At 39.7% G+C, this 12,437-nt stretch overlaps 1 protein-coding gene across 7 annotated transcripts in view; it reads right to left on the bottom strand.

Moving 5' to 3' along the window:
- The window catches only part of rap1gap2a (RAP1 GTPase activating protein 2a), a 127,561-nt gene that overhangs the window by 57,426 nt on the left and 57,698 nt on the right, over window positions 1-12,437 (bottom strand). For 2 of the 7 annotated variants that reach the window (XM_031294923.2, XM_031294924.2), the window contains exon 1: window positions 7,330-8,094. The exons of the other annotated variants lie outside the window; for them this stretch is intronic. In XM_031294923.2, coding sequence (XP_031150783.1) covers window positions 7,330-7,463 — 134 coding nt within the window. In that variant the 5' untranslated portion in view covers window positions 7,464-8,094. Of the gene's footprint in view, window positions 1-7,329; window positions 8,095-12,437 lie in introns of those variants that run through there. 7 annotated transcript variants of the gene reach the window in all.

Below are 12,437 nucleotides of genomic sequence, written 5' to 3'. Positions count from 1 at the left end.
AAAGCAACTTTAAAAATGCATCTTCAGTATTCTGTATTTTGTGAATGTAGTGACCTCAGTATCATTTTGCCAACCCACTCCTTTAATTCTTAATACATTTAATTTTATGCTACCATTAATCATATCTTATTTATCAATGTTAAAGATGGACCAGGTCAGCACTTTATTTGAAGGGCCACAAACATGAAGAAGTAATGTTTAGTTAATCATAATTGCAACACTACAATTCATCAGTATATATGTACACTGCTGGGACTGGTCAGTTTTTTTAAGAAGATATGAACAACATTAATAAATCAGAAATCATGATGATTGAAATACCTTAATTGATGCATTAATTAACGTATTGTTTCTGCATTAAGTCATGCATGAGATACTATTAATCCTTGTACATTACTGATGAATGAATTCATGCTTTTTCATGCATTAAGTCATGCATGAATTCATGATAATGTACCCTTATTATAAAGTGTTACCAACAATTCTTACAAAAATGACTATGATTTTGAGTGGTAAATCTGCCACTGTGCAAGAACAGAAAGCTTGATAGGGGTAGCAAGTAAGCCAAGGGTCAATTACAGCTATAATGCCACCAGCCTTCATTTGTTCTTTGCCAATTTTAGCTTGCCTATTTGTTATCAAATTAGATTGAATTAATGTGCAGTCACACAACAGAAGTTAAACCTACAGAGATGCTTTGGATTGTGTGCATATGTGTGTGTCATTTCCCTCTTCTGGACCACTGGCTGGCTGGCTGCAGTATAGCAGCTGACCGTGTGTGAGAGGAATGGGTTTAGGTTGCGACCAGCTGCTAGTGTAATTTATTATTTCAGTTGTTCAGCTCCAAACATTTCAACAAACACATGGCACATACTCTAAAATCCGACTGGATGAGAGGCTCTAATCACGAGCTGGTCGATTTAAAAAAAAAAGAGAACTTCACCATTAGTGTGTATGCTTGTTTGAAAAGTATAGACATTTTCTAAGCGTACCATGCTCTTCATAGAGAACATCACTCAATTTGTGACCATTTCAATTTCTGTTGTTATGCCCTGCAGAATTCCCTCCACAACATCTTCATATTAAGGACCCTCAAACAGATACATAATAGACCACTGATAGTGTTTGATGAGATTTTCTCTTTAGGGACCGCAGCTGTTGAGATACTTGCATGTACTGTCCAATCAATTCAATCTATCACTCCAAAGGGAAATACGATAAGCATGCAGGGTTAAAACAAAAACAAAACAAATCAGACAACTGGGATAATCACACAAAACTGTGAGACCACAACAACTTTGAGAGAGAAAAAAACTCAGATAATATCAGATTTAATTTAATTAAAGTACAAACACATAGTGGAAAATGCAATATTTCAGTGAAAAAAGAGGCCAAGAGGTCAGCTACTAATACTTATACAGTTTTCCATGTTCAGAATATCAATAGTCATCCATACAAGGACAACATTCAGAATTATTGTCTTTATAGCAGTGACATGAAGGCAGAAGCTCAAACTCTCTGTGCAGGACAATCTATGGTTCTGCTTGCAGTAAATATCCTTGAACAGGGACTGACTCACTCCTACTGTCTCTTGTCACATTAACAAGCCTCTTCTTTCCGGCTGTGTAACCATTTCCATGTCAGACAACAGTAAATAAAGATACGTTAAGATGCTTCTATGAAACAGTCATCAAAAGCAGAAAAAAACACTTTTTAAAGAGGTCCTTTTACTCAGGATGAAAATATGCTGCTTCACTATTTGAGAAATTCAATTGATTTTAAACAGTTTCTTGTCCAGAACGGTGCCCAAATATTTGTCGTATTCCACCAGCTCAATTTCCTCTCCCTTAATAATAACAGTCGCTTTACCAGCAGAGGATGACTCTCTAAAATCAATAGTCGTGTCCTTAGTTTTTGCTACATTTAGCAGGATGAAGGACTTGTCACGACATGACACAAAGTCTTCCTCCACAGCCCCGTGATCCTATTCTACCCCATTCGTGTAGCCTGACTAACAGCCGAATCATCAGCACATTTTATTATGTGTCTGGTCTCATTATTACTTTGGTGTTGGTGTTATTATAAATAATACAGGTGAGGAAGACCTGGTGGGGATCCAAAAAGGGATTTAATTTAAGGGGTTTAAAGTCATTGAGACCCGTTGGTAAAAGAAATACGGTTTACATTAGATGGAGCATAGTTACAGCACATCACATGTAAGGTTATTGGCATTGATTTATTTTTGATAGAGCTTTTATTGTGTAGTTATTGCATTATTAATTGTATTTCACCTTTTGTGCATTGGATGATTGGCCACACCTTGTGTGGGTATCCACAATTCACAAACACCCTTGAAAGATTTCAATTGTAGATGAAAAACAAATTGAGGGGGAGGGGGGTTCACAACCCCACTGTTAAGGCATTAGGAAAATGGACAAGAACAAGTCCAAAACACTATATGTATCTTTATAAATGTATTATGTTTATTACCGCAGTACCAATTTACATCCATATGCTGTTAATGCACCTGCAACAACCTCTTCCTGTAAAGCCTTTGAGCAAATAGAATTGATTTGGGTATTTATTATGAAGCATCTGCTCAGCCTCTGTAGTTACTAACTAGTTAGTCACTAACACATTTCTCCCTCTGTTTGTTAGTGAATCAGTCTTAAACAGTTAACCTCTTAATGCAGTTTATTTAAGCCTCAAACCTTTAACAGTGAAGGCCATGCCTTATCCTCTGCCATAACTGCTCAACTCCCTGTAATCAACAGGAGGTAGTTTCCCACCGGGCCATTACGGTCATAGAAAATGCTAATTAAATATTGTAATTTGCAAAACAGATGCATTTTTGTCTCAAAATGACTTTGACGTTATATTGAAACTATATAATGCTTCATGCCTTTACCAAAATACATTTAACCTAGCATGCCATCTATTATGTAGCAGTACGTATTGTCATTAAGGTAACATCATTCCGAGATTAAAAGCATTTAATCTGAAAGGGGGACAACACGGTGTGTGAATAAGAAGCCCCATACTGTGATTATAGATTAGGTCTCAAAAGCACTCTAGCATCACACACACACTCACACACACACACACACACACACACACACACACACACACACACACACACACACACAAAGTTTTCTTTACCCACCGACTGCACCACATTACCACAAATCGACAGAGAAATGCAACCACAACCGCTGAGGCACTTGTGTAAGAACTGTCTAAACACAACTCATGCATACAAAGCTACACACTCTATGGGAAAAACATCTCTTACGCAAGCACACACACAGACAAAGCAGGTCTGCAGCTGGAGATAAATGCGCTGTGGAGGACATTAATGCATAGAGGGTAATATAAACGAGGACATTAATGCATGGAAGGTAATATAAACATTCACATACAAGCAGCAGACCTCATGCGGTTCAACTTAATGGAGGGCAAATACATACAGTACAATACATTATGGCTCTATCAGTGCAGAGACAAAGAGTGAGAGGAATACACAGAAGAAACAGCAAAGGAGCAAGATTGCCTGTATGTTTGCATGTGTTCTTATGTGTGTTGTGTTGGTAGGAAAGCAGTAAAGTGGGGACAAAAAGTGAAAAACTAATTTTCACAAATTCTCTGCTGCAAAGTCAGTTGAAACCCAATGAAACACTTTTTTTTCTAGCTGTCTATGCAAAGTGTTGATTAGTATGTTGTTCTCAGTTTCTAATTTATATTTCCTTTAATTCATTGTTAGAATAAGTTTGTTTTTGGGGACACAAACTATCTTGTGAAAATGGATTGCCGACAGTACCCGGTAGCTCACCTGGCAGAGCATGCGCACTGTGTATCAAGGCTCAGTCCTTACCACAGCAGCCAGGGTTCTTCCAGCCCAGGCCCTTTGCTGCATGCCATCCCCTTTCTCTCTTTCCCCTGCCCTTCCTGTCTCTCTCCAAGCTATCAATATCCAATAAGGCAGACATGCTTTAATGGAAAGTAAAAAAAAAAAGAAAAATGTCTGCAATTGTGCATGTATCATTATGTGACACAGTAACAGCAATATAAATGACAACAGCAAATATTGTTGTATCATGCCCTGGGATAATTTCTGCTGTCCAGACATGATTAACGTTGTCATTTAACACAAGGCAATAGCATGCAGATTCAAAATCATAAATCACATGGCAAGCATGTTAAAAACATGCAAAAAAGTGTATGTTTGTGTATATCTGTGTGACAATGCAGTATTGTTGCATCACAGACAATCATAGCCTCCAAGCAGCTGGATTAATCCACTATGGCCCTGGGGCAAAAAATCAAGTGTTGGGGCCCCACTGAGCACCCCTTCCTCACACTCACTGTGTATGTGCCATGTTTTGCCGTCAAGCACATATTTTGCCCAGAGCCACAAAAACCAACCATGTATTGAAAGCTGGAAATTCACCTAGCTGCAGGTTTGCTGTATGTCAATTAATAAAAACACATTTATTTTGAAATATATTAATCAAACCAAGACCTCAGGATTAGGTAATATTACAGATCTTCATTATTTTAGTTGACAATTGTTTTAGTGTTACATATATCTGAACTAAATTACAATTAATCAAATCTCCACAAACCATCTGTCACATAATGAACCTGCAGCTTTTACGGGGCCCAGGAGGTCTGGGGCAGTTTCCTGATTGGCATGGTTTCTAATCCAGCCTTGCTTTCAGGGGTTTATTTTACACTATATGAAACTAAATTACACACACACACACACACACACACACACACACACACACACGCACACACACGCACACACACACACACACACACACACACACACACACACACACACACACACACACACACACACACACACACACACACAGAGGTCAGATAAACTTATCAGCATTTGCAAAGTGAGTTACAGTCTATTTTGATGTAGCCTATTTTGGTCCAGGCTGTTAAAACAGAGTAGCAAAGTGCATCCAGTGCTGCATATCAGATATTCACATACATACACTTAACCCAGACCACACTGTATACATCCTTCACAACAGTAACACTCAATAATCACACTCAGTCTGCAACCTTCTGCTCAAGATTCCAATTTAACTATACTTGCATTGCTGCTAATGTTAGCTCGGCCAAAACAGGTCTTCCCAGAGGGAGGCTTAGTGGGGGAAAGTGTTGGCAGTCTCGACCCTGCCAACCTCTTACACTGTTTGTTACCAGGTGGGATATTCCCAGGGGTCATATTGACTGCACTCATCTCAGGTAGTATCAAGCAGTAAGACGATCTGAATGCAACAACACAGCATGCAATGAAAATCCCCTTACAGGTGCATTTGGAGTGGCAATTTTCTGAAGAAGTAAGGCATCAACAGTCTTCTTGAAGGCAGCATCTAGTATTCCTTTCCTTATACAAATGTGCCTGAAGCTACGGAGCCCCAGACATGACATCCAAAAAAAAAATACTTATTTGTGGCCACAATATACTAATTTGTGGCCACGAAATACTAATTTGTGGCCAAGAAATACTAATGTGTGCCCACAAAATAGTATTTTGGACGACGTAGCCTAACTATAATGCGGGCAGTTCTGCTGTACCTGTATGGGGCACATATGCTACCCAGAGCAAGCTAAAGGTGCAGTCATGGACAGAGATGATTTGATTGAATTGTATTTTAGGCTGTGAATGAGTTACAAAGACATTCTAAAAAGCCTGGTATTGCAAGGAATCGTTATTACCGAGAGGCATTTAAACAGAATATTGAGAGCCCAGATGCTCTCATATGACAATGGAGGGCGAAGAAGAGCGTCTACGCAAACGGCGTAAACATTAATACATTACATCCACGGGTGCAAGCTGTATGATTATTCACGGTTTGTTATTGCTTCCTAAGGAGAAAGAGTAAACCGCTAGTGACCATATTAACCACCTCAGACATAGTAACATGTGTTTATCTGAAAGTAAATAAAATATATTAAGGTACATTTTCTCTGAAATGTTTCTAAACATGTATTTCTTTGTGACTGCATGCACGAATTACATTTGTAATAACCTACCTAAAACCTTACACTAGACCTACAGTACATTTAAAACTTAAAATAATCATATTCTACTGTAAAAAAAAGAAATGACTAAATATTTAATGGACCAGCACATTGGGTAAATTGTCAGATTATGTGACCCCACTGTAACTGCTTAATAAAGGAGTTAAACTTAAAAATATTGTTTGGGGTAGTTATGTCATCCCTTCACACTAATCTGGACACATGTTTTCTTATTTTTAGTCATTACAGAGCCAGTACCTCAGAGGTCACCATATATTATAAGTACAGTAGCAGCCGTCAGAATATGTGCCCCACACAGGTATAGCAGAACTGCCCGCATTATAGTTAGGCTACGTCGTTATTCCCAAAATAGTATTTTGTGGCCACAAATTAGCATTTCGTGGCCACAAATTAGTATATTGTGGCCACAAATTAGTATTTCGTGGGCAAAATTTGTTTTTGTTTTTCGGAGGTCATGTCTGGGGCTTCGTATAGTCCTCATGAGATTGCAAAAAACAGTTTTGTTTCTTTATTTGTAGCTTTCATAATCGATAATACATTTATAAAAAGCCTGCTTAAATCCCATATTTACATCTGCTTTTAAAAGCAGGGTTGTGCACACTACATCACTGCATTCTTTTCTCTACTGTAGTTTGCAGCCAGTACACCAACCTACAAGCCTGTGTTTACAGTGCCATTGGCAAAAGGAATACAAAAGTTTCATCAGCATGACAGGCATCAACAAGTGTCCATCGATGCTTGTGTATATAGCAAAAACTGTAAAGAACCAGCTATACAAAGACACAAATGGATGAGTGGATGACCTTTTCCCTGTACCTTTTACTTTTTATTTGATGCATCTCTCTCTTTAAACACTTTTCATTCTATCTTTCTTTTTCCCATGTTCCTTTCTCTCCACAACACAGCTTTGCTTGTGTCCTCTCAGTCGCTCTCGTTTGCTCTTCAAAAGCACTCAGAACACCTCTATTCACCTACAATCCTCAATAGCCTACCTTTCTCTCTCTTTCCTGTCTTTCATTTCCACAGACTGAGATTGACACAAGACACACATACACTAACACAGACACGTGCGCTCTAATAAAAAGGACCTACGGTATTATAAGACTGCAGATGCAAACTCACTGAACCGTATACGACCACAAAGTGTCCCATGCCTCTGGAATAACAAAGACAATACAAGCTAATAAAATGTCCCTAAGCCATACATTATCTACCCAGCATGCCTGACTCAACAGACGACATAAGGGTACAAACTTCACCCACCCTTCGCTCTCCTCTTTCTCTTTCTCTCTCTCCTTCTCCTTGGCTTTGCGAGACTTGTGCAGGAGTCCGATCAGGATCACGGCGGCCCGAATGCCAGCCTTTTTGTTGTGGAACCGCCCTCCGGTCTGAGACATGCTGGACGTTTCTGCCGGTGCCAGGAGGGGTTCAGGTGACCGACGGTCCAAGGTCAGGCCGGCTCCAGGGTCCCTGGACTGCAGGACCTGCTTGGTTGTGGCTTTGCGGGGTTCCAGTGTGAGCTGTGGGTGTCACAATCTTGGTTCTGTATGCTGTCTGGTTTTGAGACAGCTGGCAAGTTTCTACCAAAGCAAGTAGGCTACCTGTTTGATTTCTGGCCCAAGATTGTCAGTTTAGAGCCTCTCTGTCAGACGTTCTGTATATGTCTGGACCAGCAATCCAAAAGTTAAAGATTCTGAAGACACTCTGGGTTTGGCAGGTTGTCAGATCCGATTAAATCTCTGTTGATGTTGGGATCTATAAGCATTTCTTGTAATCCCAGAGGTCCAGAGTGGCACTCTTGGACTCCAGCTCAAGGTGAACTTCTATCTGCATCCCCCGCTTCTGCAGTGAATCTGTAAATCGTAGCTCCATAACACATCATGGTCCCTGAAGAGAGGATGACGAGTTGCGCTACTGACAGCCTCACAGACACACACACTGTAGCACTGCATCTCTCGGTCTACCTACCTCTACCTTACCAGCTTTCCATGCTTCTCTAACATGCTCTGTTTCTTCACCGTCTCTGTGTGCTGCAGCTCTACTCCCTCCTTTCTGACTGCTGAGCTCCGCCCTCCTCCATCTGATTGGCTGGAGTCGGTACATGGACTGCCTCCTCCTCTTTCTCTACTGTATGGCTCCCTCTATCTCTCCCTGCCCTTGTTTCTGCCTTGTTAATCTCTCTGACCTTGTTCTATCTACGCTTGATTTTATGATTTCATTTCTAGGCACATGCATGCACACCTACCCACCAAGTCTCTCTCTCTCTCTCTCTCTCTCTCTCTCTCTCTCTCTCTCTCTCACACACACACACACACACACACACACACACACACACACACACGCACACACACACACACACACACACACACACACACACACTCAATCCCTCTGTGTGAAATCTTAATTCAAACAGGCTTATCAGCCTATTGCCTGCTGTGCAGTTGCCAAGGACATTGGAATTGAAATGTAACTTAACAGAATGAAAGGAGATTAAATGACACCACATGAAAAAATTATAATTTTAACAAATTTTGCATGCTCTCTTTTGTGCACAGTCACACAGGGAAATACATTACACATTTTCACACTGCATTTCTTGTCCGTTGCCTGCTATTACCCTGTCGCGACACATCTTTTCTCCAGTTTACTTACTTACTTTATTTACTCCATTTGTATTCCTCCCACTAATAAACTACATTGAGCATTTATATAGACTGATTATTGCTTACTGTGTTATTACTGCTCTACATCACTTGACCGCAACTTGCACTAACTGTATTTTGACTATTCACTACACTTCAGCATTTATCTAGACTAGTAGTCTATTCATATACATTGTGTTATAACTGATCTACTTCACTAACTAGACCACTAGACTAACTGTTTATTGACTCTTTACACCATTGACTCTTTACACCATCTCAGCAGTGATATAGACTCTCTATTCATGTATATTGCATATCCATCGACTTACTTACACCTCACTATGTGCCGGCATTTGTAATGCCCACTTATTCTGCACCTTATGTAGCATATTGTATTCTATATTCTTGTATTGTATTGAATGTGAAACTTTGTGTTGTCTTGCACGCCTACGCTTTTCTTGGCCAGGTCGCCGTTGCAAACAAGAACCTGTTCTCAGCGGCCTACCTGGTTAAATAAAGGTTAAATAAAAAAAATTCAAAATAAAAAAACTGCATGCTTCTTCGTTTTTCTCACAAATACACAGTCTACTAAACTAGTGTTTCTCTTCAGTTTCAGCCAGAGACAGTTTACTCTTCACTTCCAGATTAGTAAACAGAGCTAAAGTAGTCATCTTCCCGGAATATATTGATCTAACTTGTTCTGTTCCATCTTGAGCCACCTGTTAGTGAGCTAACCAACTGATTGAGTGACTGAGTGAGAGTGGGATATAACGGTTATCTTAGCCGAGCATTAAGATTGGAAGCAGCAACCACTGGTTGCCTGGTTAGATTGATTTAATAACAGTTAATGAGTAATTTGAGTGAGTTTAAGAGGTGCCCATTGATGGGTTTTTTCACCTTTGGACAGAGTCAGTTGCCAGTCTTTAAGCTAAGCTAACTGTTTTCTGGCTCCAGCTTCAAACTTAGCAAACAGACATGAGAGCAAGATATCGCTCGTCTCACCCAACTTGCAGCAAGAAAATAAATAAAAGTATTTCCCAGAAAGTCGAACCATGCCTATTAGAAACATACATAGCCCTTTAAAGATATAGCCACTATGTTTTCTGTGAAACAAAAGATATATTATTACGGTTCAAGCTTCGAAGCATTCGGGTCAGCTACTGATTTGTTACCTTTCATTTGTCTCATTAGGCAGCGTTACAGGCTTGTCTGCACTGACTTGAAAAGATTTTTTTTATATTTCCGTGGACCAGTAAACATTCCCAACATAAAACATAAACTTTCAATTCAAGGTAAAAAATAGCCAGGAGAATTATGGGATTCTCACATGGCAGCAAAGATAAAACTCCATAGACAGACAAGGACACAGACATAACAAGCAAGCAACATAAAAGCCTGACAGAAAAATACATCACAGTGAATCAAGTTGCACATCTGGTACAGCTCGCCTGGGTGACAGGTGTGACAATAGTAAAGGGGATTATGTTCGATAGCTGAAATGGAGTGTCTCAGACTCCTTGTACAGAGGATAATTAGGGAAATGCATCAGTCAAGACAAGAGACAAAGACATCTGAGTAGATAATATGCTTCATACAGCAGCCAGGGAATAGATTAAGCCGGGGAAACAGCAGCAACAAACACAACAATTAAATAGAAGGCATTGCATTGCTCTTCCTGTGTGTGATCAGCACCGTAGCAACCGGACAGCTGCCAGATGATCTGCCCGGAGGACCGCCAAGGCTGTATCCCCTTGACACCTACCTGAGAAAAGGCTTGGTAGATTATTGATTAATGCCCTTTGTGGAATTTGCTTTCAAAAACCGCAGTTTGTAACCTTTGATCGACGTTTGATTGATTATGGTTCCTTCTCTCAAAACCACTTCCTCAACCCCTGTGTGTGGAGGCTTACAAATAAGCTCAATTGGACTATCAAATGTCCTCTATAGATCGACTGGAATAAAAATAAAAATGAAAAAACATAGACACGTGCACATACACATACATACACACACTCTCCTTCACACACTTGCAGTAATTAGGCCATTTCAGGGCCCTGTTGTGCGTCATCAAGAGGGGAAATGAGACACCTGTATCACACAAACACTACTCACTCTCTTTAACCCCCCCTCCTCTCACTCTCAAACTCACACACTGATACACACACCCCAAGGTGTGAAATTGTTCGTGTGAGATACACTGAGTTGTACCAGTATACCTCTGAGCTTGAATAAACATTCAGAGCAGATATGGTGTAGTTGGTGGAGGTATATTGAATGCAGGCATTTACAGTAGAAACTCACTGATTAAACTTATTTGAGAAAGGCAGGTCTTTATTCCTTGAATCACCTGTTTTCATTTTCAATTTTAATTAAACAGTATGTTACATGTTTCTTGCAAAGCCATAGCCAGAATGGTATAACTTATATACTGAGGTCATGAGTCTCCAATCCATATCCTGCAATGACCCTCAGTTTAAGTTGAACAAAAAGCCAAAAAGACAGCCTCTTTTAATTATCTGGATTTTTCATATTTTATTTATTTAAGCAACTGTTCAATTAAACTCTCTGTAAATTTCATTTCCCAGCATGTCTTAAAGCCTTCTCCACATTACTTATAATAAAATTCTGGGAGAGAAGTTGGCCTAAAAATAAGCCCCTTTCTCAATGGACAAAAAAACAAAAAAACACCCACTAACATCTGACTTTTGTCTTCAGTGGAAAAAGTTACATTCAGCATTCATTTCCAGGACAAATGACTCTACAGTAGTCATGAGTATTTATCGGCTCCAGCTTCAATTGGCAGTGATGGAAACATGACACCTAGGTGGACATGCTATTTTTCGGCACATTGCTATGGCGCTTGTCGCTGTAACTTCTGACTTTTTGTCATCCCAGCCACAAATTCTGTCCGTCTCTGTGCAAGCAGCACTTGAACATCATTCAAAATTAGTCGGCACAGAGTTTGAAAGACAAGTAACAGATATAAAAAAAAAAAAATAAGTAACCACTGTAACATTTTCACTGGCCTCCATGCTGCTTTCTGTTTACTAACCCTGTTTTCCGGTGGGTTTGTGACGTTGAATGTGAAAAAACAGAAAGGCATACTTGTCTGCTAGCACAACTTTGTAACCACTGGGAATGGGAGAGGAGTCTATCACCTATTTTTAGCTGGTTTTCCCATATACATGCTAATTTTGGTGAAAAAAGGGTATTAGTCTTATTTTAACAAACTGATTCTAAAAACAATTAAATGAAATATTTAAAAAATGGGTTGTTGTTTGTGCCTGTAAAATTAGGGCTGTCAGCATTAACCTGTTAATCGTAATGAGATTAAAGACAGAGCATAACGTATTATAATTGTGTTCATCACGTTAATTGCATGCACCACAGATTCTTTATTTTACAACGTCACTGGTGCAGTTACCAAATAATCTTTGCTACAAAGAATCGCTACGCTCTAGAATCTTTGGCTGCTACTATTTTGACCCTTTGAAGCACCTTTATTTGTTGTGAAGCTGCCACAGACACTTCCCTCCTGCTGCAGCCATGGAGATGAACAACACAGTTCTAAATGGCGCGTTTTACTTAAAAAAACTCCCAGATGGCTCCGTCGACAAGTGAAAAGCAATATGCACCTTGTGTGAAATGGAACTAAAATATCACCAAAACACTTCAAGTTTAAGCTACCATCTTCAAGCAAAGCACTATTTTGGAGTTCAAGTCGCC

This window comes from Sander lucioperca, chromosome 5 (assembly GCF_008315115.2).
Source record: "Sander lucioperca isolate FBNREF2018 chromosome 5, SLUC_FBN_1.2, whole genome shotgun sequence".
Classification (NCBI taxonomy): domain Eukaryota; kingdom Metazoa; phylum Chordata; class Actinopteri; order Perciformes; family Percidae; genus Sander; species Sander lucioperca.
Note: the sequence above shows the minus strand (reverse complement) of the source record. Positions and strands in the feature narration are given on the sequence as shown.